Consider the following 24,539-nt stretch of genomic DNA (forward strand, 5'->3'; position numbering starts at 1 on the left):
CATTTATATTTAAAATGCGATATAAAATTATTTAGAAAAACCTTTATTTATTATATGTTTAATTACATTTTTTTTTCTGGCATTTACGTTTTTAAAAAGTGTTATATACTCCTTTAGGAAACGGTAATTTATTTTATTATTTTATTTTTAATTTTAATTTAATAAAAAAAACATTTTCTGGCATTTACGTTTTTAAAAATGTGTTTTAAAATCCTTTAGGAAACCTTTATTTATTATATTATTTTATTTTTAATTACATTTTTTTCTGGCATTTCCTTTTTTAAAAATTGATATAAGGTCCTTTAGGACACCTTTATTATTTTATTTTTTTATTTTAATAATGAATTTTTTCTGGCATTTACATTGTTTAAATGTGGTATAAAGTCCTTCAGAAAACCATTTTTTCTGGCATTCACATTAAAATAAAATGTGGTATAAGACTTTTAAGAAACCTTTATTTATTTTATTTTATTTTATTTTAATTATTTATTAATTTCTGGTATTTACATTTTTTAAATGATACAAAGTCCTTTTGGAAACCTTTATTTGTTTTATTGTTTAATTTAATTTTTAATTTAATAATAAATTTTTTCTGGCATTTACATTTTAAAAAGTGGTATTAAGTACTTTAGGAAATCTTTATTCGTTTTGTTTTATTTATTTTTTATTTGATAATATTTTTTTTTAACATTTATACTTTTTAATAGTGTGATAAAAAAATCCTTCAGGAAACGTTTATTTAAAATGTATTAATACCTTTTTTTCTTGCATTTACATTTTAAAAGATCTGGTATAAAGTTCTTTAGGAACCTTTATTTATTGTATTATTTAATTTAATAAAGAATTTAATAATATTTTTTCTGGCATTTACATGATTAAAATGTGGTATAATGCCCTTAAGGAAATCTTAATTTATTTTATTATTTTATTTTGAATTCAATAATACAATTTTTCCTACAATTACTTTTTTTAAAAGTGTGGTAAAAAGTCCTCCAGGAATCTTTATTATATTATTTTATTTAATTTTTAATTTATTAATGAATTTTCTGGCATTTGCTTTTTTAATAAGTGTGGTATAAAGTCCTTTGGGAAACCTTTATTTATTTTATTATTCTTTTTATATATACAGGTATTTTCTTTTGTGTGTGTTTCAGGTACGGTAAAAGGAGCTCCATCTGAGGTCGTACAACCATCGAATGGGCGAGCCAGTCTTTTAGAGTCAATCCGAAATGCTGGCGGTATCGGCAAAGCAAACCTCCGCAATGTAAAGGAGCGCAAGATGGAGAAGAAGAAACAGAAGGAACAAGAGCAAGGTCAGACAACCAGTGCTTACACTCAATAAAACAGACCACGCATGCTGTCAAACACAGCCAATTACAGGGTGTTAACATTAGCTCAACTGTTATTAGAGGAGGAAACTTGTTAGCAGTGTTTGCCAAGACAACCATGAGGGAAAAAATAGCTAGTGCCATCAGGATTTTGCTGGGACTTTTTTTTATATATAAAGTTGAAGTCAGAGTTATTAACCCCCCTCTATATTTTTCCCTCAAATTCTGTTTAATGGTGAGAAGATTTATTAACACATTTATAAACAGAATAGTATTATCTCTTATAACTGATTTATTTTATCTTCATCATGATGACAGTAAATTTTATTTTATTAGATATTTTTCAAGACACTTGCAAAGTACAAGCAGCTTACAGGGACATTTAAAGGCTTAACTAGGATAATTGGGCAAGTTAGGGTAATTAGGCAAGTCATTGTAATAATAGTGGTTTGCTCTGTAGGCAATAAAAATGTTGCTTAAGTGGGCTAATAATGACCTTAAAATGGTTTTAAAAAATTTAAAACTGCTTTTATTCTTGCTGAAATTAAAAAATTAAGACTTTCTCCAGAAGAAAAAATATTATAGGAAATACTGTGGAAAAAATTCTTTGCAACCAGATGCGGCATGCACAAATAAAACATGCTGTTCGCATGCAAATAGGCATGTGAACATTTTGTTTATTCGCTTCATTTGCACGTCAAATTCACTTCACAATAGACATGGATTCGTGTCATGGGCGGGTCATCTATATGCCTGGTGAGTAACTCTTGTTTCGTTGCTAATGGCTTGTTTCCACTGAGTGGTGCAGTACCAATTGGTACAGGTCACCTTTATCAGGCTTGCGTGTCCTCTGCTAAAAGGGTACCAACGATACTCTTTTGGTGGCCATGGTGTACGACAAAAAGTGTCAGTCATTTTCGCCAGAGAAAATGTCTACAGTAAAGCTGTACGGGTCGTTCACATATGATGTGAGAAGCACTTCTCACAAAACAGATGCTTTACACACATAAATACTTCTGTATAAATGTTTATTACTAACTTTTCTATGAACATGAGTTGATTATATCTGCAGATCAATGACAGTGTGAAATAGCCTACTGTAACGTCTGCAATTATATAAAATAAATAAATGAAATGCAACATATTTGAACACGTACAGCCCGTTACAGTCTCCGATATTTTTTATATATATATATATATATATATATATATATATATATATATATATATATATATATATATATATAAACACTCCACACAGCAGACATTTAGTCCTTATTTAGGTTCAAAAACAACACGAAATATAGCCCAGAGTCAGAGCAGACCTCTCATCTGTGTCTGTAATCTTCAGCAGCACATGTAACCTCTTGTTAGAGAGTAATTCCATCATTCCGAGTTCATAATAGTGCAAAATGTGATGATAATAGTTAAACATGGCAGTTTGTTCACGTTTGCTGAAAAAATAATGTGATTTTTTTTTCTGGCTTCTCCTTTGTTTTTTCGCTCGTCACTCTCGCGTTTGACAGTTTCTGACAGGATCTGGTTTCAAAAGTACGTCAATAATCAAGTTCATGTTATTATTATCCGCTCAAGAATTTCGTTATTCTGAATGTAGACGCGCTGCGAGCGCAAGCTAGAAAGTGAAACCGCTCGCACTGCAGACTGGCACGTTTAAAACTACGGGGCACAGGCTACATCTGCTCTTCTTCTTGGCTTTGTGGCTGTTCATCAAGACGACGAAAAGGCTTGTTTGAGCTCGGGTCAACCATGGCTCGTTATTATATGTGTATATATATTTACGCTGTAAAAAGTTCTCTCGGCTGTGTATTTAAAACATGGCGGTTCCTTTGTTTTCATTCTGGCTTGTTTTGTGAGCTCGTGACGTATCTCTGTAAACCAATAGCGTTTAGCTGCGCGTCTAGCTCCACCTTTTGGTACCCTTTCTCGTGTTTGGTACCCTTTCCAAAGGGTGCTGAAAAAGTAGTATGGTACAGTTTGGTACGCCTTTTGACTGTGGAAACCGCCATAAAAGCGTACCGTACCGTACCACTCAGTGGAAACGGGCCATAAATGGCTAGCATAGTCAAGATTAGCTGTGCTTTAGGAAGGCTGAAAGACATCGTAGATTAATTCGGCGCCCTGTCTTGAGTCCGCTAGATCTTTTCTGAAGTGCACTCTGTGAGTTCATCAAATCCTCCAGAAACTATACCTGAATGATGGAAGCTTTCAGCGGTGCTTCAGACTGATGCAAGCCCAGTTGGATGAGCTGTTGTATGGTGTCAGCAGGCGGATTTCCCCTCAGGTGCAACGTCATAATCACACCCACATAAGAGCAAGCTCCTGATTGGTTAACTAATTGGTTAATTAAGTTCAGATTTTCCAACTCGAGCAATTCACTCATCAAACATTAAACATCGTTTGGGAAATATTTGAAAAGAAAAATAATAATAATTTTGACTTCAACTGTATGTAATATAATAATTATATTTCTATTTTATAATAATTTACAGATTTTTTTGACGGCTCTCCTCGAAACGTATCTAAATGATGCGTGACTTAACGTGCAACCAGTGTAACTGTTGGAGTACAGGGGTAATGTGAGACCGAGATGAGGTTTAAGTTAACACACGTGCGGCTGAGTTTTGAACATTTTGTAAAATCTTGAGTGAATTGGCTGGCAACCCCCATATAAAGAGTTCCAAAAAATCTAAATGAGACGTAATATAAGCATGAACAAGCCTTTCAGCATCTGGTGTAGAGAGAAGAGGAGGGATGCGGGCAATGTTTCAGAAGAGATCAAATTAGCTTTTTGTTAACTGTTTAAAATGAGGTTCAAAAAGTACGATACCTGCATAGATTTCATACCTGCATAGAACAAGTTAAAAGAGACCCATCAACTGTTAACGTAAGATTACCACATCTATTAACAGAAGAGGGTGTGCCAATGACTAAAATGTCAGGCTTGGAACTATTTAATTTAAGATTTTGTTGCATCCAAGCTTTAATGTCTACCAAACAGGCATTAAGTGTCGATTGTGAGGCAGATATATTAGAAGTTTTACTGATGTAAATCTGTGTATTGTCGGCATAGTGATAATACCAAATTTTTGTAGAATTTGCCTGAGAGGTAGCATGTAAATGCTGAACAGAAGTGCATCTAAATCTTGTACAGTCTTTCGTTTTTGTTTGATCTCAGGAACTCTCCAATTACTGTAGGGGCTGACTAGCAATTGAATAGCTACCATCTGGCATACAGTATGTAAATGATGAACTCTGTAATGTTTCATATTAGGAGTACAAGAACATACATTTTCAAAACAAGAGCAATTCATTGTTTCAGTATTGCTGATATACGGAAGAACACTGTGGTATTTGGAAAGGTCAAACCAGAAATTTACTTTCATTAAATCTGCCCTATTTAGGCTTTTTAAACCTGCTTGACATTTGCTCTGAAATTGACTGGCTCTAGACTCGAGGAGGCTCTGATATTTCCAGTTCTTCATTAATATATCATCAGTGTATTTATATATGTGGTCTTGAAGTCGCCATGCCTTAGTTAAAGGTAATTACTAATGATGATTTAGGACTTAGGAGTAAATGCCACATTTAGGATGGGAGAGAATGTAATTTAATAAACTTTGCTGGTTGTTTTTCTCCTGAAATATGTGCTTTGCTGCAAGAAATAAATAAAGTAGTGGTTGGAAAACCATTTTTTCTTTTAACATGCTATTTTATTTTCTTAAATAAATTATAGATTACCCTTATAATTAACTCACCCTCAAGCCATAATCGGTGAATATATACAGTCAGAATTGTTATTGTTTTTCTTTTTTAAATATTTCCCAAATGATGTTTAACAGAGCAAGGAAATTTTCACAGTATTCCTGATGATATTTTTTCTTCTGGAGAAAGTCTTATTTGTTTTATTTTGGCTAGAATAAAAGCAGTTTTACATTTAAAAAAAAAAATAAAATTTCTGCCGCAAAAAAAATATTGTATACGTTCAGAACATAACGTGCTGTCTGCAGAAGCTGTTGGTTTTGTCATCAAAACCAAAATACAGAGCGCCACTTGCTATCCCCATGACAGAATTTCATGAATAGGAGTGAAGCGATGCAACTGACGCAGGTAGATTACGTGACCATGACAAAATGGCGGATGTAGTACTTCCGAAATCCATTCATACTTTTCACATTCATACAGTATAGAACGCACTTTACTAATATCTGAGTAGTTCGTTTAAATTCAAATGCAGAGCCGAGTAGTTTGTTTAAATTCAAATGCAGTACCTACTGAGTAGTAGGCGGTTATGGACGGAAGCCATGAAAGTGGCAAGGGGAGACAATCGAACTTGGGTTCGGACCAGACATTCGAACCAAGTGTGAAAGCACCTTTAAGACCTCTACTTTTATCCATGGACACCCTGAACAAGTCAACACATCTTCTAAATCCCATTACCGTCCACACAAATAGCCATTTTAATATTATTATTATTATTTTCCTCCAGTTGGGGCAACAGTCAGTGGTGGAGACCTGATGTCGGACCTCTTCAATAAACTGGCCATGCGCAGGAAAGGTGTGTTTGATTTTTCAGAGTTTTTATCCAACCTGAAGCATCATTTAAAAAAATATATATATATATATATATATATATATTTATGATTATCTGACAGGGATCTCAGGCAAGGGTCCAGCGGGTCAGGGAGACTCTTCTGAAGCTCCTGCCAGCTCGGGCAGTGCCTTCGCCAGGATGTCAGACGTGATTCCTCCGCTGCCAGCACCACAGCAGTCGGCAGCAGACGATGAAGACGACTGGGAGGCATAAAGCATGGAGGACAACCACAGCCAAGTGTCCAGCTCAAAGACTGCAGATATGGCTACGGTCTCTAACAGAACATCTGCGAGACCTTTTATTCCTGGTTTTGTGTCCTGAAGGTCAGTGAATGAGCAAAAGTGTAAAGACGTGTTTTATATGTCATAAGAAGTCTGAAGGGTTATATTATTAAAGTCAACATGTTATCTAAATTCATCCTACTTCCATTCTTCTTTGGTGTTTATGTTAGACTAGATTCTACTTTATTATCATTACTAATGCACAGGGCAACAGAATGCAGTTTAGGTCTAACCAGGAGTGTAATAGCAGCAAGTGCAGGACACAGGTATATGTTATAAGTGCAATTCTAGAAGAATATGGGTAATATTTACAGATGGATGCACTATGAACATAATATACAAGTCGTATTAACTGGAATCAGATAGCTACAAATAGATGAACACTCTGTACAGGCTGCTATTAATAATCAGGGATGTGCACATTGAAATGAACTTAATATACAGGTTGTTTTTTGCTATAAAGAGGAATTAAAAATAAATGTTTCTGGTAATTGTGACATGATTCACGTCTAAATGATCCTAAGATGTATGTTTAAGTAATAGTTTATAAAAAAAAATGTAATTAGATAATTAACAATGAGAATTATATAGCTGTGGGGAACAATACGAGAGCTTATAAATTCAGTTTTTTGGGATTTACTAAATTTGTTTTGTATAGTTTATAGTTTACTATACTATAGTTTATAGTATTTTATTTGTATAGTGAGAATTAATGCATGATTTATCTGTAAATGATTCTAAAAGTCTATCTTTTAGTAACTATTTCCAAAATTCTATATATAATAATTTGTTCAAATGAGTTAGTGCATTAAAGGGATAGAACACCAAGTTTTTACTCTCCCTCAAGTGGTTCCAAATGAACACAAAAGGAGATGTTCTGAAGAATGTTGGAAACTGGTAACCATTGAATTCCATGATAGGAAAAAAAAATATGTGCAGGAATCCTAACGATAATTTCAATACCTTTTTAAGACTTTTTAAAGACATTCTCAGACTATTTTTAAGACTTCATCACCACTTCAAGTTCTAATCAGTATTATACCTTTAACTTAATAAATAGTTGTAGTTAAATAAATCAATGGAGCCGACCATGCAACACAACTCAGATGAGCTCGGAAATTAGGCGGTTGTTTTTAACGACAGGCTTCAGCCACTGTTTAAACTCATCTTTCTCCAACCAGGAGTACGCAAACTTACATTTTCCCATTTTGCGTCCGTTTTACTTGATGGTTTCACTACATGTGGAGAGCGTCACTTCACCTTCCCGCTTTTGTCGCAAATTACAAGACATCACCCAGATGGAGGAGCTTGGCTGGACGTACCCCGGCCCGAACCAATCGCGTGGTTCGAGCACGCCGTTGTTAATATCAGGAAGAAAATAAATATTTTTATGCTTTTTTGGAGTCAAACATTTTGGACAACAAACAAAATGTAAGACCTCGTAAAAACGCGATTAAGACTTTTTAATACCTTTTAAGGGCCTTAATTTTCTTATAAATGATTTATTAACTTTTAATACCTAATACTTTTTAAGACACCACGGACACCCTGCCTAAGACATGTTTGGTGTGATTTGTTGCTATTTTCAGACCAGCTCAACCCTAATTTTCACGTTTTGCACATAGTTGTTTAAATAGTAAATCCATTTGCGCAACTTTGTGGACTCATGGGTGTGCTGGTCTACAAGGGAGGTGTGTTAAGGCGCATTGCTGGCGTGTTGCTATTTTGAGCAACTGAAATAGACTGCACCATTGACCAACTACTCTTTTTTTTTTTTTATTCATGACAATCTGCATTTGTATAATCTTATTATTATCAACAGTATTGTTTATTATATACACATTTATATTTCCTTTAATAAAAATACATTTAGATTTGTCCATGTCTCGGGTTTTGAAGACGTATACATCACCATATGGTACATAAGAATAGGTCGTGTGTTTGGATATAATTCGGTGTTTTGACCACACTTTGTTATTATTGTTCATTTATTCGTTTTCTTTGCACTTAACAAAACAAAATTATTTATATAGACTAATGGATGTCTTTAGTGGAGTGAGTTTCCACTGTTTTCTTACTCTATGAAAGTAAAGGAGGAAAAAGTAAATATAAATTAAAGAAAAAATAAAGCGGTTGATTGAAGATTAGACCGCTTGTTTTTTTTTTTTTTTCAAATTTCTGTTTAACTGGGAGAAGATTTTTTTAAACACATTTCTAAACACAATAGTTTTAATAACTCATCTCTAATAACTATTTTTTTTATCTTTGCCATGATGACAGTAAAAAATATTTGACTAGATATTTTTCAAGACACTTCTATACAGCTTAGTGACATTTAAAGGTTTAACTAGGTTACTTAGGTTAACTAGGCAGGTTAGGGTAATTAGGCAAGTTATTAAATACAGTAGATTGTTCTGTAGACTATCAAGAAAAAAAAAACACTTAAAGGGGCTAATAATTTTGTCCCTAAAATGGCTTTTAAAAATTCAAAAACTGCTTTTATTTGAGCAGAAATAAAACAAATTAGTAAAAAAAAAAAAGTAAAAAATATTATCAGACATACTGTAAAAATTTCCTTGCTCTGTTAAACATCATTTAGAAAAATATTTTAAAAAGAAGAAAACAATTCGAAGGGGGCAAATAATTCTGACTTGTATATAATAAATGCGCCATGGCGCGACACAACTGACTCTTAAAGGGAATGGGAGATGAGACTCTGATTGATTTAATGCACTTTATACTCAAAATACACCCATAACTTATTAAGAGAATAAGCACAACCCTGTTAGACCATGTGCAGCGGCACAGAGCGTATTTTTCCATCCTTAAAATAGCAAAAGTGGATTGGAACACGCCCTTAATGCATTTGCCCCCTGCGCTTTAGACTTTGCGCTTAGATTGTTAAAATAGAGCTCTATGGAAGTCAATGGTTACCGGTTTCCAACATTCTTCAAAATATCTTTTTTTTTCTGGTCAACAGAATATAAAAAATCATCAGGTTCAAAACAGGTAAAGGGTGACAATGATTTTGGGGTGAACTATAACAATGAGCAATATATAGCTACAGAAAAAAAAAACTTAAAAGCCTAATTTTTTTGTTGTTTTTGGATTTATTTGATATTTTTTTATGAAAAAAGTTGAGTATTTATGTATTTGCTATTTATGTGCTCCAGTAAAATGTTAATCTATACAATCTTTAAAGGTTTGATAACATTTCTTCTATATTTCAAATAAAATAATGTCATTTGCTTAAACATTTTTATCAAAGGCATCAATAGCAAATACTCAACTTTTTCATAGCAGTATCTTTATAGCATTTGATAACCTACAAATGTCACACTTTACAATAAGGTTTCATTAGTTAATATATTTAATAACATGAACAACACGTGTACAGCAATTATTAATCATAGTTTAACGTTTACTAATGCATTATTAAAATAAGAATTCCTATTTGTTAACAATAATGCACCCACTTAACAAGAACTAACAATGAACAACTGTATTTTCGTTAACTAACATGAACAAATACTGTAATAAATGTATTGTTCACTGTTTGTTAGTGATAGTAAATACATAAACTAATACAACCTTATTGTAAAGGGTTACTAAATGTAAAATTGTATAATGCTTTAATATTACATACAACTTTAGATCTTAAAAATAATCATGTTTACTAATATAACTAACAAACTTTGGTAAAATGTTACTCTTTTATTTAAAATAAGACCTAATTTCATCTAAATGCACATGCAATTGTTTAATATTACCCAGTTTCAGAGTATGAGAGCTCACATTTTGCTTGTTTTACAGTATGTTGACTTTAATAATTTTTGATGAACATTTTGAACTCCTCGTGCTCATTCACAAGATTTGATGGCGAGACAACAGACGTTCCATTAAGGAAATGAATGTATTTTTGATATTTTATCATTATTATTACGTGTACTAAAACATCTCTGACATTCATAGCTTTTAGTACAGACAAAATAAACTAATCTGTGTGATGTTTTAAGCAATCTGAGCGAGTGTGTCTGCTTCATGCTTTGGATTACAAGCACAGCTATAATCCAGTATTATTAAAACCAGCTTTAATTAAATAAAAAACCAAAGAAAATGACATGTAGAAACCTGAGAGAGGAGGCTGAACTTCACCTCAATAATTCATACGGAAGGAGTACTCAAACAAACATCCATAATGCAGGACAGAACGTAGGGTTTTTACACACACACACAGATAAGTAGATGGCCTTCAGAGTGTGGCTTTCTGTCGCTTCTCCAGGAAGAACTGCAGAATCAAATAAAGGATGAGACGGTGAACATACAGTTAAGAAATGATGCTCATCATCTTTCCTGTCATTAAAAGAGACCTGCTTACAGAGAGCTCAGCTGGAGAAACACTTCACACACTCCTGTCTGTCAAACTACACCAAAACAACATCCTACATACTGCCTTACAAATCTAGCAGAATGTCATTTGCATCAGGCAACCGATCAATTGGTTTATACAACTATATACATACATATACATATATATATATACTATATACATATATATATATACATACACACACACACACACACACACACACACAATAGGATTATTGCCTATCCAGGTTTTAGGAACAGCAAATAATAACTCTACTTCTAGTTGACCATTTAGTGTCAGAACTGGATTATATGAAAGGCAAAGGCCTCGAGATTACACTTATTTTACCAAAAAAAAAATGATCATGCCTTGTTTAATTAGGACAGTAAGGTCTGACTTTGCTTAGACTAAAGTCTTGTTACTGAACCGAAATAATGTACAGTGTAGAATATAAAGTCATGCTGCAGTGGAGAAAGAATGAATATTATGTATGAATCCCATGAGCTTTGAGGACTGCATCCATACATCTCTGCAATGACTCAAATAACTGATTAATAAAGTCATCTGGAATGGCAAAGAAAGCGTTCTTGCAGGACTCCCAGAGTTCATCAAGATTCTTTGGATTCATCTTCAATGCCTCCTCCTTCATCTTACCCCAGACATGCTTAATAATGTTCATATCTGGTGACTGGGCTGGCCAATCCTGGAGCACCTTGACCTTCTTTGCTTTCAGGAACTTTCATGTGGAGGCTGAAGTATGAGAAGGGGCGCTATTCTGCTGAAGAATTTGCCCTCTCTTGTGGTTTGTAATGTAATGGGCAGCACAAATGTCTTGATACCTCAGGCTGTTGATGTTGCCATTCACCCTGCAGATCTCTCACAGGCCCCCATACTGAATGTAACCCCAAACCATTTTTTTTTTTCCTTTACCAAACTTGACTGATTTCTCTGAGAGTCTTGGGCCCATGCAGGTTCCAATAGGTCTTTTACAGTATTTGTGATGATTGGGATGCAGATCAACAGATGATTCATCAGATAAATCTACCTTCTGCCACTTTTCCAAATGATCTACTAGAAGTCAAGTTATTATTTGTTGCTCTGACAACAAGGATTGACAACAAGACTTTTGTCAGGTGGTGTACATATTTTACTGTATAATACTCTTTTAAATAAAAATGAGTTTAAATTTTAAAAATGTGTTATTTTATTAAATATATGACTAATGTGATAATATACAGTGAAACAAAAAACTAACTTATAAAGAAAATGAATAGTATGATGCAGTACTCTTACCCTCCTGGCACTGGCAAACGCAGGCCCGAAAGTTGCGTGTGTGTGTGTGCTGGATCGAATCCATTCTGGAAGTTTCTGCAGTGTCCCGGTTCGGGCGTATCGGTGATCACACAACACAATACAAGCGTAATCACCACGGTGACGGATCGCACGGCCTGTCAAAAAGTAAAAAACGTACGATCAGCTAAAATACTATACACGAAATTTTAAAAAAGTGTAACAGCTAATAAAGGCAAGACACTGCAGGCAAACAGAGAGCTTTATTGGTATTTTATAGTTTATTAAAGACTCACACTTAATAATTTTGTCTTATAATGCATATTTTTAAAGACCTTTTTAATATAAATGTCCACTTCAGCAGCTTTTACATACTTCAGTTTTATTCATATCCATAATCTATCTCTGTTCATATCTATATTCTGAAGATTTTTACAGATTCATTTATTTACGAATTATTTGCCTGATTATATACAACTGATTCTACTTTTTTCTGGCTGTTTATGGTATCTTCTTAATTATTGTAGCATTTTTTTATAAATATGCCCAAAATCTCTTGTTAAAAAAAAAGTAACAATTTTGAACATGACATCATCTGATCATCTTGAATATGCAAATCAGCACATATTTAAATAAACAAAGCATCATTTGCATATTTAAACATAACATCTCAGAAAACTTCTAATGCAGTCCTCTGGGAAGTGGTGAGCACTTTTTTTTTACCATTCACTTGCAGTGTCTTGTGTGTAATATTGGTTAACCAGCATTTAAATAGCAGGAATACACAGCTCCGCCTACCGATAGATTGATTGACAGCTTTCATGCACAGACTCTCAACCAGCGCTTTCCCAGGACTTTTACCAGCAACATGAGGCTGAAACAGAAATAAGAGATTTTAGAAACAGCAGATTTTCCATTTTCCAACAGCAGATTTTCACTGAGAGCGTCCTCACCATGTGTTTGTCCAGGTAGGCCATCTTCTCCTGCAGCTCTGGTGACTTTATGTTGGGATACGGCATTCCTACCATAACAATGCATCTGGACACATTCAAGGATGCAGAAAGCGGGTTATTACAGTGATTAAATGAGATCCTTTTTTATAGCTATAAAGAACTATCTGGATTTAGATTTGGCAAAAAATATGTATAAATACATTTAGTTCATTTATTTTGATCAGTACTATTGGAATGTGAAGAGATTTTCAAACAAGTGGCAACCCCCCGCTCTCCCTCGTGAAGCAAATACGGAAGTAAATGAAACTGCAATTCATCGAAATTCTGCAAGTCCAGGCTCCATAATAGAGCAAATTTCTATTGAGCCCACTGTTAAAATGGACAACTTTACAGCAGAAAAAAAGGTGTTTACAGCCTGCTACAAAGAACGATTTTGGTTCATACAGCTATTATTACCCATCATGACAACTGTAAGAGGGGGGAATTTTTCTACAACTCATCTGTTTCCTTTATATTAAGTCTGCATAATTAAGGGAGTGGCCACTTGAGTCATCAAGACTCACTGGTCGCCGTCACTTCGCCTCAGCTGATTCCGGCTGATTAGCCGCAGAGCTTGGCATATACATCATATTTTTGTGTTGTTTTATGTGGCTTTACACAGTCAGTTGCCTTTTGGAATTATTTCCTACAATTATCAGATGACATGGCTTGCTGTGTGCACTTAATTGTGCTCACAAACCATTCACGTGGGCTCTATTTTCCAGGTGAGTGAAATTATCTACTTATATACCATCTCTATAAATGTATTTGTTTTATTTAAGATCATTTATCCTTTATATTTTTCTTTAGACCTGTAATGCACTCCAGAATCTGACAGACTGATTAGCTGTAGGCTCATCTGAAGTGTTGTCATACAGTGTTAAGCTGGATTTCATCAATAGTCTTGCATTTACTAATACAGACTATATTTAAAGTGTTTGGAAGTAATTCGCGTTTTACTCGGGTAGAAAAGCGTCATAAGAACAATGTTTAGTGGCTCAATGTTTTACAACATTGTTTTTAAAGGCCTAAACACTTTATTGATATAGTATACAACCAAGCACAGGTGGTCAGAACACAAACGAGTCGCAGGTAATGAAGTATTAAGCGTTTCTCCCAAAGAAAAGTCTGTCTAAGCCAGCCACACCTGCCTGGAAGTTTCTAGAATACCTAGAAAGAGCTTGATTAGCTGGTTCAGGTGTGTTTAATTGGGGTTGGAACTAAAATATGTAGGACACCGACCCTCCAGGACCGAGTTTGGACACCCCAGGTCTAAGCAAAATGCTAGCAGGCGTCTGTAGCTCCACTCACACTCCGCCTTTTTGCCCTTGTTTGGTATCCCCCGGTCGGTGCAATGACACGTGAACAAAATGGTGACGATTGGCCGCGCCTACTTGTAGCTTCTTTTGTGTTCTTCAGAAATCTATGAGTGACGTCACGGATACTACGTCCATATCTTTTAGTCTATGGCAGTGGTCACCAAACTTGTTCCTGGAGGGCCGGTGTCCTGCAGATTTTATCTCCAACCCTAATCAAACACACCTGAACAAGCTAATCAAGTTCTTACGAGGTATACTTGAAACATCCAGGTAGGTGTGTTGAGGCAAGATAGAGCTAAACCCTGCAGGGACACCGGCCCTCCAGGACCAGGATTGGTGACCCCTGGTCTATGGTTTCAACCAGCACAACAAAAAAATGTTTCTGAAGACAATCACCTACTGCAGGGGTTTTCAAACTGGGGTCCGCGGCCCCCTGGGGGGCCGCCAGATGGCACTAGGGGGGCCGCAAAGAAATTTTAGATCAATGAGCCCACATGGATGAATTTTGTGTCCCGCATCATTCTGAAGGTTAATATTTTTTATTATAATTTGAGCTCAAAAGTACTGCAAAAATGAAGCTTTATGCTTGCGTCATTTAAATGCAGTTGACACTTTCGTGACACAGGAAAAGAAGCGCTCTGTATTTAATGGAGCTCAACATACCTGATCAAATTTTAATACTATGAATATAAATGCATTTTTGTTCCACTTTTCCCATATTTGTTTGTGTAACTAATTTAAATGTAATGTTCAGTATTATTATTAATAGAACACACTGGTATGAACATTTTAAAGTCAGCAAAGCTTCTAAAATTATGCAAAGCAAAACTTGTGGCTCTTTGCACTTGAATACCCAATTCTAGATTGCATTTAGGAAATGATTTTTTTAACAGTGTAAGTCAGGATTGTCGACCTGAGTAAATTATGATGTGCACAAAAAAAAAGGAATAAAAATAAACAAAACACACAGCCTCCATTGTAGTATTGCTAGTTACAACAGTACAGTTAACTGTTAACAGGCTGATGAATGACAAAACTCTTTAAAACTTTAAAGCTTTAAATCTTTAGATACATTTAGACTCTCAGCTGTAAGGGTAAATACAGAAGAGTCTAGCTGTGCATAGGCTGAAAAAAAGCATAAAAATGGCATAATAACTGTGTAAAGTGACGACTTGTACACAAAATATGGCTTGATGGAATAATCCAGTGAGAGCAGACCACAATGAGTACTGCACATCAAGATTTGATCAATAGATTGAAGCACTAAAACCATATCAACTCAACTAACATCTTACAAAAATTAATCCAGATAATGAATAATATAAATTTATTGAATAATATATAATAATATAAATGTATTGAATAATACAATTAAAAAAATTAAGTACAGTTGTTAATTTGAGGGGGTGGCGTCATTTTTATTTTTGGGGGGTCCCCAAAAGAATTCGCCCTACACAAAGGGGCCCTCAGCTGAAAAAGTTTGAAAACCCCTGACCTACTGCACCTTTAAGTGAATCTGGAAAGTAATTTTTAATCTCTTGCATAAATGCTACACAAATAGGTTTGTAATTTGAAAAATTACATTTATGAATATAAAAACTACATAACAATAGAATAAGGCTTATTATAAAGCTGACATTAAAATTTGTATAACATAATAATAATTAATTTTGGATTCATAGAATATATCTGTATAATATTTGGGATCGATAAATTAATACTCAATTACAACTTGCACTCACCTGCCCAGGTCATCAGAGAAGTTGATTCCTTCACTCATTTTCCCTCCGACCACAGAGAAAAGCAGCGCCCCCGTCTGGCCACCACCAATATTACTGCAGCGCTGTATTAAAGAGATAGTTCACCCAAAATTACGGTTGTTGCTAGAGCGGATACGTTGAGAGGGTGCTCGCTGCAGAGCCATTTGAGGAGAGCTGAGCTCCAGCGAGGGGGAGCATGAGCTGTCGCTCCTCCTCCTGTAAGCTGTTTTAATGCGTACACCAACTCCACCCCTAACCCTACCCCCAGTGACATCACTCGTAGAAGAAGTGCAAAAAAGGTGGAGCTCAAGCTTAAGCTCCCCCTCGCTGGAGCTCAGCTCTCCTCAAATGGCTCTGCAGCGAGCACCACTTGGATACGTTTGCAGCCGGAAGTTAACGAGAAATATTTCTATTATTTATTAAATTTCTCATTTGTTGTATTTTATTAACGTCTACCCCCATCCCAACCCTAAACCCAACCGTCACAGTAATGTAAAAACAGTTGTTGTACCGAGTATTAGTTATGTTATCTATTAAATTACCCAATAAAATGTATTCTTTGACGCCTACCTCCAAACCAACCCTAAACCCAACTATCACAGAACTGTAAAAATATTAATTATTGTTATACAGTGTCATTAAAAAATGCTGCTTTATTAATGTGCATATCGTACTTCCGGCCGGCCACATATCCGATCTAGACTTTACCCAAAATTACCTCATTGTTTTCTGTTTGCTAGCATCATTGAATTTTATAGTATTTTTTGTTTGTTCAAGTAAATGGGTGCAAGCAACTAGCATTCTTCAAAATATCTTCTTTTGTGTATCTTGTCAAATGTCTTTTGAACAAGTAAGGGGTGAGTGCATAATGACGGAACTTTATTTTTGTGTGAACTATCCCTTTAACAAACCAATATGCACTAGATAGATTACTGTAGATATAAACAACGTCATGTCCAGTGATATTCACACTAATATAACACACCTGTATGCATTTGGAATATTCACTTAGCACTTGCTCCACCTGACTGGCTTTTTTGGGCTCCTGAAATATCTGAAACACACACACATAAAGCGTTTTAGATGAAGTAAAGTGACTTTCTGTGGCAGTGCTAGTGTTTGTGTACCTTCTTCTTAGACTGCAGCCGCTGGAGGATCCCGGTGCTCTCCCAGTGTCCTAGAATCCTCTTCTCATATTCATAAGAGGGGAAGAAGCAGACCACGCCACCCGGCACTATATTACATAGGTTTGACAGAACGCGGCCCGTCTCCTCCATCTGGAATAAACAATAGAGGAAAGGTACGAAAGTTATATTTTGGGTTGTGTACTTCTCCTATTTAAATCTGAGTCAATTTTGTTTTGTCTTTTTCTTTTTTTTAATCAAACATTTTAGATTTTAAACTATATACAACAAAGCTGAAATTCACCCAACAGAAAGGTAAAATATCATTAAAACAATATTAAAACTGCAATAATAGGCACAAAATCAGGATTGAAACATCTCTTTTTCAGATATTTGACCAAAATTGTACAGTTTTCATGCTATGCTGGTGCCATTAATTTTGGCTGTGGTATACAGTAATTCAAACTAATAATGTCCAGTACTTAAAGTTTCCAAGAAAAATCAACTTATTTTTTCAAATATTTTGGCTGTGTTCATGCAAACAGCTTAAATTTTGGCTTAAACCTACATATTATAATAAATACACACCATACAGTGCATCCGAAAAGTATTGATAGTACTTTTCCAATTTTTTTTATGTTACAGCCTTATTCCAAAAGGGGTATTGTGTGTAGAATTTGAGGAAATAAATGAATATAATCCATTTTGGAATAAGGCTGTAACATTATAAAATGTGGAAAAGTAAAGCGCTATGAATAAATTCCGGATGCACTGTATATATCACTGTTAATTTGAAACTAGATTATATAAATTTATATTCTCACAGCATGAAATAAATAAAAAAAATTAATATTTTAAATATTTTTCCTATGATTTTTGATCAATGTAATGCATCCTAGCTAAGTAACTGTCGATACATTTTACTCACCTCTAACCTTTGAATGCTGGGGCATACAAAAATATAAAGAGATACGTTTAATAAATATAGAGAGACTGTTATTAAATATATTTAAGCAGTAAACCAGCATTATACTCTGAATTATTTCTGAAGGATCATGTGACACTGCAGACTTAAGTAAATTTAGCTTTGTTTATGTGAATTAATTCTATTTAAAAATATATTAATATATCAAGACCACACAAAACGTTATATTCGAAAGTGAATTGATATCGTAACTAGGGCTGTGCAATTAATCGAAAATACGGTTTCGATTTCGATTACGGCTTCTAACGATTATGAAAAACCATTATTCGAGATAAACGATTATTCCATCATATACCGCCTCCTTTCCAGTTCCACGTGAAAGTGACTAAAAGCATGTACTCTAAAGTAACTTTTGCAGCATCATTCATATTTTTAAAAGCGCGAAAGAGCACTTGCTGTTGTGTGTGTGTGCGCTGCGCTTAGCCTCGGACAGGTAGTGCGTGTGTGTGCGCGCTGTGCTTAGCCTCGGACAGCAGAGCACACGCACATCTAACGCCATCTTAATGCGAGCGCTTTAATGGTCAAATACATGCACGGTGTTTAGTGATTATTCATATTAATCCTCATTTGTGTAAAAAACAAACAAGTTGAGAATCAAAAGACACGTGAAAGAGAAACCATAACGGAGCCGCACTATTCTTAAAGTGACAGCGTGTGATATTCCTGCTGCTGTTTTTATTATTAATCAAACAACAAAAGGACAAAATCCACTCGCTGCTCTTGACTAAAAGACTTTTGTAGTTAAAGTTTTTTTTTTCTTACAGTGAAGATGCTTAAAACAGTTTAAACATAACAGATTTAATAACTCATTTCTAATAACTGATTTCTTTTATCTTTGCTATGATGACAACACATAATATTTTACAAGATATTTTTCAAGATACTAGTATTCAGCTTAAAGGGCACCTAGGTTACCCCTTTTTTCAGATTTAATATAAAGTCTTTTGCGTCTCTAGAATGTGTATATAAAGTTTCAGATCAAAATACCCATCAGATTTTTCATTATACCTTTTACAAGATGCTGTTTTATACTGATTTCCAGCAGGGGGTGGTTTTGTCGTACTGCGCCTTTAAGCCGGTTCTTTCCCGCCCACTGTTTCTACATGCTTCCTCCCTCAGCTGCGTCAGACAACAGACAGACTTAAAGGAAGGAGGTCTCACGTAGCATTTGTGAGATACTACAGTAAGAACTAACCTGTACTAATCAGTATTGTGAAGTTGCATTGATGAGTCACACACAATATCGTTACAAAGTTAACGCGCGCGCGCACACACTCGCGCGCGCACACACTCACACACACACGCGCACTCACACACACACACACACACGCACACGCACACGCAGGCAGGCAGGCAGACAGACAGAGTTATGGCTAACCGCAAGTGTGGATATCTGTTATGCTAATGTACAAAATAAACCTGATTTAACTTCCACAAACCGGGATTGAAGCGTCTTCTTTTATAATTGTTCTGACACGCGGCTGTGCTGATGAAGTAAAGCTGAAGTAAAATGCTGTAATTAATTACACACATACTCTGTTTTAAAACACTTTAAACATGTGAAACTTACTCTTAATCACATTTGATGATGATTGCTGATCCTAGCGAACAGAACAGAGCTTTTATTCCCGGTTGCTCTGCGTATGTCTGTCTGGTCTTGTTGACATATACACGCGACTACCGGAACATGTTAATGCGCGCTGCTGTCAATCAATTCGGTGGGCGGGGGGATCGCACACCTACGTAATGGTGTGATCGATTTGAAAACAGCTCCAATTGGCCGACCCTTTTTTTTTGTAGTTAAATTGAAAAAAAAGGACTGGGTGTGTTCATATCACCCCAGTATGACGGTCTATACACTATACCAACACACAGATCTGTCCAAACAGCTTGAAAAGTAGATTTTTTACCATAGGTGCCCTTTAAAGTGACATTTAAAGGCTTAATTAGGGTAAATAGGCAAGTCATTATGTAACAGTAGTCTCTTCTACAGACAATCAAAATATATATTGCTTAAGGGAGCTAATAATATTGAGGTATTAAAATAGGTTTCAAAATATTTAAACCTGATTTTTTTTCTAGCTGAAATAAAACAAATAAGCCTTTCTCCAGAAGAAAAAATATTATAGGAAATACTGTAAAAAATTGCTCTGTTGAACATAATTTGGGAAATATTTGTATATAAAAATAAATTCACAGAAGGGCGAAAAATTTTGACTTCAACTGATAATCGTTTTGAATAATCGTGATTACAATTATGACCAAAAGAATCGTGATTATGATTTTTCCCATAATCAAGCAGCCCTAATCGTAACCAACCCTTGAATTAAAAACATTATTATCTCTCAGAATATTTCTGTCCACATTTGAAGATGCACAAATGTTCGCATTCAACCATCTGTGTCAGTTTTAGCTCTGCACGTGTAACTTTTTACCATCTGCGGCGAGTCTCTGGTCTGAAAAGTGAACTCCAACTGCTGTCCTGAGGGGCCGGCGCAAAGCACTATGGGTAGGATGTTCTCAGGGGGTATGACATGACCTGAAGCCATTATGCAACAGTTAGAAAACACATAATCAGTAAACACAGACAAGAGGAAAAACACACACACACACACACACACAATAACCTACCGCACGAGAACTCTAAAATACGCTCTTCTGTGACCCCGGCGGAAAATAAAAGCTGCTCTTTAAAATCTGCAACCTGTAAAGCATTAACACGAAATCAGTCTGTTAGTGTTTAGTGTGTTGGTTCAGGGTTATGTAACTGAAACAGCTGTGTCACTGTCTGCAGTACTGTGTTTAAATGTGTGTGTGTGTGTGTGTGTGTGTGTTTGTTAGCTTACAGGCTGCATGGTTCCTCCAGCGATGATCACAGCTCTGCACTCCTGGAGGATCTGAGCGAAGTGAACCGCGGCGTTCAGCAGGAGAAACTTCAGGCTGCTCTGAGCAACACACGCTGCAGGAACACAGGTCAATACACTTTAGTTGTCACCTAAACAACACATTTATGTGTTTGGCAGAAACTTTTGTGCTTGCATTGCATTGCATTTAGGGGTAAACCATTTTTAAAAAGTTTAACTGTAGCTGTGTTTCCATCCAAAGATGCTAATTAAACTTATGCGCAACACTGGAATATTGCATAAAAGAATCTTCAGGCTGCTCTGAGCAACACACGCTGGAGGAACACAGGTCAATATGCTATTATTGTCACTTCATTTATGAGCAGTGCCAGCGTTATGGGTGTGACATTTACAGTAAAGACTCAAAACATAAATTCAAGTAAAGTAAATGTAAAAATAATAATAATCATATCAATAAAAATAAAAATCAATAAAAATAAAAATAAATGTTATTTGTATAACACTTTTCCAACATACATGCAACTCAAAGTGCCTCACAAACAACAACAAAAAAAGCATTTAAATAGACCACATAAACTTGTCACATATACTCGAATAAAAGCATTCATGTACACAAAATATAAGCATATATCCACATGATCACGCACACAATAGTCCTTACATATACAAGCACACACCAATCATACACACATAAACCTACAACAATATAGACAAAATGCAAACACCTTTTCTGTCTTTAAGGCAAAGATAAAGTAAATCAGTTATTAGAAATGAGTTATTAAAACTATGATGTTTAGAAATGTGCTGAAAAAATCTTCTCTCGGTTAAACAGAATTTTGGGGAAAAAATAAACAGGGGGTCTAATAATTCAGGGGGGCTAATAATACTGACCTCAACTGTGTGTGTGTGTGTGTATATATATATATATATATTCTGCAAATATCATGCAGCCCTAGTTCTTCCCTACTTTGCAAATCAAACCCACAATCGTAGCTTTTCAACAGAAAGGCATCAAATAGGGAAAACTGTATCTGTGTACAAGACTCTACTCATCTGAACTTTCTCAATAGTGTTTATGATGAACGTTTAGTTAAGTGAATCTTTCACAAAATCGTGGTGTCAGTCTTTGGACTTGCTGCATCCCAGACACCATATTTTTATTGGTTTATTAAAGATTTATCACAGTCTGACCATCTGAGAGATCAAGCATGGATATAAACATTACAATAATAATTTTAATGGTATTGCATCACACTGCCAGTACATATTAGTACTACTTGCTTTTTGCTTTTGGGATCTAATAGTGTTAGGAAACTGATGCACTACATCAGACTAAACCAGCAGACTATGTGAGAGTGTGTGTCTGCATGGAGGAGACTGAATGCTCTACTAACCCTGTCTTTGTATTACAATCCGGCCGTCTTTGTTGGCATTAGTGAGGGCAAACAGGAAACTTTCAGCCAGCATCATCGGAGAGGCCATGATCGGTTTGTCTTCTACTGCCATCTGCTGTTCTGACACATCTACAACAAAAACACACACATTTTACATTGTCTGAATACCCATATTTTCTGTATAAAAAGGTTAAGCCCAAATATAAAGTGATAGTTTGACTAAACATGACAATTTTGTCATCATTTACTCGTCTTCCACCAGTTCCAAACTTGATTTTTTTCTGTTTAACAAAAAGGAAGATATTTTAAAGAAGTTTTGGAGGAAAATAAGCTATTTACTTCTGTAGTAGTTTTGTTTCTAATATAGATGTCAGTGTCTGTTTCCAACATTTTTCAGCATATCTTGTATTGTGTTCAACAGAAGTAAGAAATTCATAAAAGCTTAGAACCATGGAAAATGTTATTTTTGTGCGAGGCCAGAATTGCAGTGATGAAAGAAATAACACTGCCTTTTGCATCTGTGTATAAAAGTCACGCTTTATAACTTACGAAATTAACTAGAGTAAGCTTCCATTAATGCTAAATAAAGCACATTTTTACATTGTAAACATGTACAGCGGGGGAATAAGTATTGAACACGTCATGTTTGTTACTGGGTTTAATATTTCTAAAGGAGCTGTTGACATGGAATTGAAGCAGATTTTGGTAAAAACCCAAACAAACATAACAATAAAACAATACAAATCTGTGTAGTAACAATGAAATGACAGGAGTAAGTGCTGAACTGCATCTAATACTTTATATAAAAGGCTTTTTTTTTGGTGCTGTCAGCTTAAAGACGCCTCTCATATGGAGAGTTGAGTCACATGCGTTGCTCAGGTGCGAGTTTTTCACTGACTTAAACAGTTTCAAAATCTTGATGGTTCTGTGGGTCTCGTCTATCAAATCTGAGCTTTATTTTGTATTTTATATTGAATTTAAGTCAGGTGACTGGCTGGGCCATTCTACAGCTTAATTTTCTTTCTCTGAAAGCATTAGAGAGTTTCCTTGGCTCTGTTTTGGATCATTGCCTTGCTAAAATAGTTTCTTTTTCATCCTCCTGCTAATGGAGATGCTGGACTGAAGCAGCTGATATTAATTTACACTGATGAAGGGCAGAGGGTTGCTGAAGAACTACTGAGAGATTTGTTACACAGAGCAATAGGTCCAAAAAAACGATCAGTTAATATCAATTGTTATTGTGATTAAATGTTTAAAGGCAGATTTTTGCTCTTGATGGAAATTTGTAGAAACCAGAAAGTTAACTGTTGATTTACATTACAAAACATGGCAATGGTGTAACATTTCATACATTTTACAATATTCATAATGCTAAATATTTATAAAACTTGTAATGGCTTAACTTAACACCTTTACACAGCCTTTTTTTCTCAACAAAATATTAATTCTTTTAATTCTTCAATTCTACATGTTGTAAAAGTGACATTTCTGATCATTAAACCAACAGCATATATAAAAACTGTATCCAAACACATTGTCTTTTATTACTTTAAACACTGTCATGTGTATTATATCTATGCATCTGGACCATCATAATCATAGGTGAAACCACGCATATAGCAGCTAGTTGCCATGTTGAAATGTGGATTCTGCAGATTTGCAAGTCAAATTGAAGACTTTTTAAGACCCTTTTAAGACCATTATGACAAAAATATTAGACTTATACCAGGCAAAACTCTAAGGTTTTTGTCTAATGGCCCAGTTACTTCTGTAAATCGTTTTTGTATTAATTGAAGATCATGTAAAGGGACGTGTTGCTTTAGTTTTCTTTCCCTGATTAGGGAATTTAATTAGGTGAATTAGCTGTAAAATGTCAAACAAGAGTTGTGAATTGTATCTCTTTGCATTAAAAACTTAGATATAACAAAAACACTGAAATGTTATAACACTGAAATAAGAAAATTAAGACCTTTAAAAAATGACTTAAGACCTACAAGACAATATTTCAGTTTAAGACTTTTGTTTATGGCCTAAAATTTAGTTTTAGACATTTAAGACCCCGCGGACACCCTGTTTCTCTGATAGCTGTACCTGTAGGTTTGCTCTGAAGTGTCTGCAGGAAACGCCAGAGTCCTTCAGTGCGACGGTTTTCTTTGTTTTTAGAGCTGGAGTGTGTGTTTATTCCACTGCCTTCATATTTCTCTGCAAATCCACACAGCTA

At 35.1% G+C, this 24,539-nt stretch overlaps 2 protein-coding genes and 2 long non-coding RNA genes across 8 annotated transcripts in view; 3 read left to right on the forward strand and 1 right to left on the reverse strand.

Moving 5' to 3' along the window:
• The window catches only part of washc1 (WASH complex subunit 1), a 23,378-nt gene extending 13,138 nt beyond the window's left edge, over positions 1-10,240 (forward strand). The window contains 3 exon segments of one of the 2 annotated variants that reach the window (NM_001110450.1): positions 1,155-1,313; positions 5,836-5,904; positions 6,002-6,353. In NM_001110450.1, coding sequence (NP_001103920.1) covers positions 1,155-1,313; positions 5,836-5,904; positions 6,002-6,153 — 380 coding nt within the window. In that variant the 3' untranslated portion in view covers positions 6,154-6,353. 2 annotated transcript variants of the gene reach the window in all.
• The window catches only part of ddx11 (DEAD/H (Asp-Glu-Ala-Asp/His) box helicase 11), a 26,326-nt gene continuing 11,360 nt past the window's right edge, over positions 9,574-24,539 (reverse strand). For 2 of the 4 annotated variants that reach the window (XM_087291910.1, XM_087291912.1), the window contains 12 exons: positions 24,410-24,536; positions 22,319-22,447; positions 20,907-21,019; positions 20,692-20,764; positions 20,496-20,599; positions 17,079-17,228; positions 16,937-17,005; positions 15,934-16,034; positions 12,834-12,918; positions 12,679-12,754; positions 11,884-12,038; positions 9,814-10,509 (listed from right to left, as the gene is read on the reverse strand). In XM_087291910.1, coding sequence (XP_087148036.1) covers positions 10,474-10,509; positions 11,884-12,038; positions 12,679-12,754; positions 12,834-12,918; positions 15,934-16,034; positions 16,937-17,005; positions 17,079-17,228; positions 20,496-20,599; positions 20,692-20,764; positions 20,907-21,019; positions 22,319-22,447; positions 24,410-24,536 — 1,218 coding nt within the window. In that variant the 3' untranslated portion in view covers positions 9,814-10,473. Of the gene's footprint in view, positions 10,510-11,883; positions 12,039-12,678; positions 12,755-12,833; positions 12,919-15,933; positions 16,035-16,936; positions 17,006-17,078; positions 17,229-20,495; positions 20,600-20,691; positions 20,765-20,906; positions 21,020-21,106; positions 21,239-22,318; positions 22,448-24,409; positions 24,537-24,539 lie in introns of those variants that run through there. The other 2 variants (NM_001007319.1, XM_087291911.1) reach the window with 2 other exon arrangements.
• Positions 15,915-17,390, forward strand: LOC147839649 (uncharacterized). The gene is made up of 3 exons (XR_015514679.1): positions 15,915-16,096; positions 16,338-17,251; positions 17,346-17,390. It is a non-coding gene; the product is annotated as an uncharacterized LOC147839649 (long non-coding RNA).
• LOC147832729 (uncharacterized) overlaps positions 20,746-24,539 on the forward strand; it is a 10,418-nt gene continuing 6,624 nt past the window's right edge. The window contains exon 1 of the long non-coding RNA XR_015514645.1: positions 20,746-21,033. This is a non-coding gene — a long non-coding RNA (uncharacterized LOC147832729). The remainder of the gene's footprint in view (positions 21,034-24,539) is intronic.

This window comes from Danio rerio, chromosome 18 (genome assembly GCF_052040795.2).
Source record: "Danio rerio strain M-AB ecotype USA chromosome 18, GRCz13ab, whole genome shotgun sequence".
NCBI classification, from domain to species: Eukaryota; Metazoa; Chordata; class Actinopteri; order Cypriniformes; family Danionidae; genus Danio; species Danio rerio.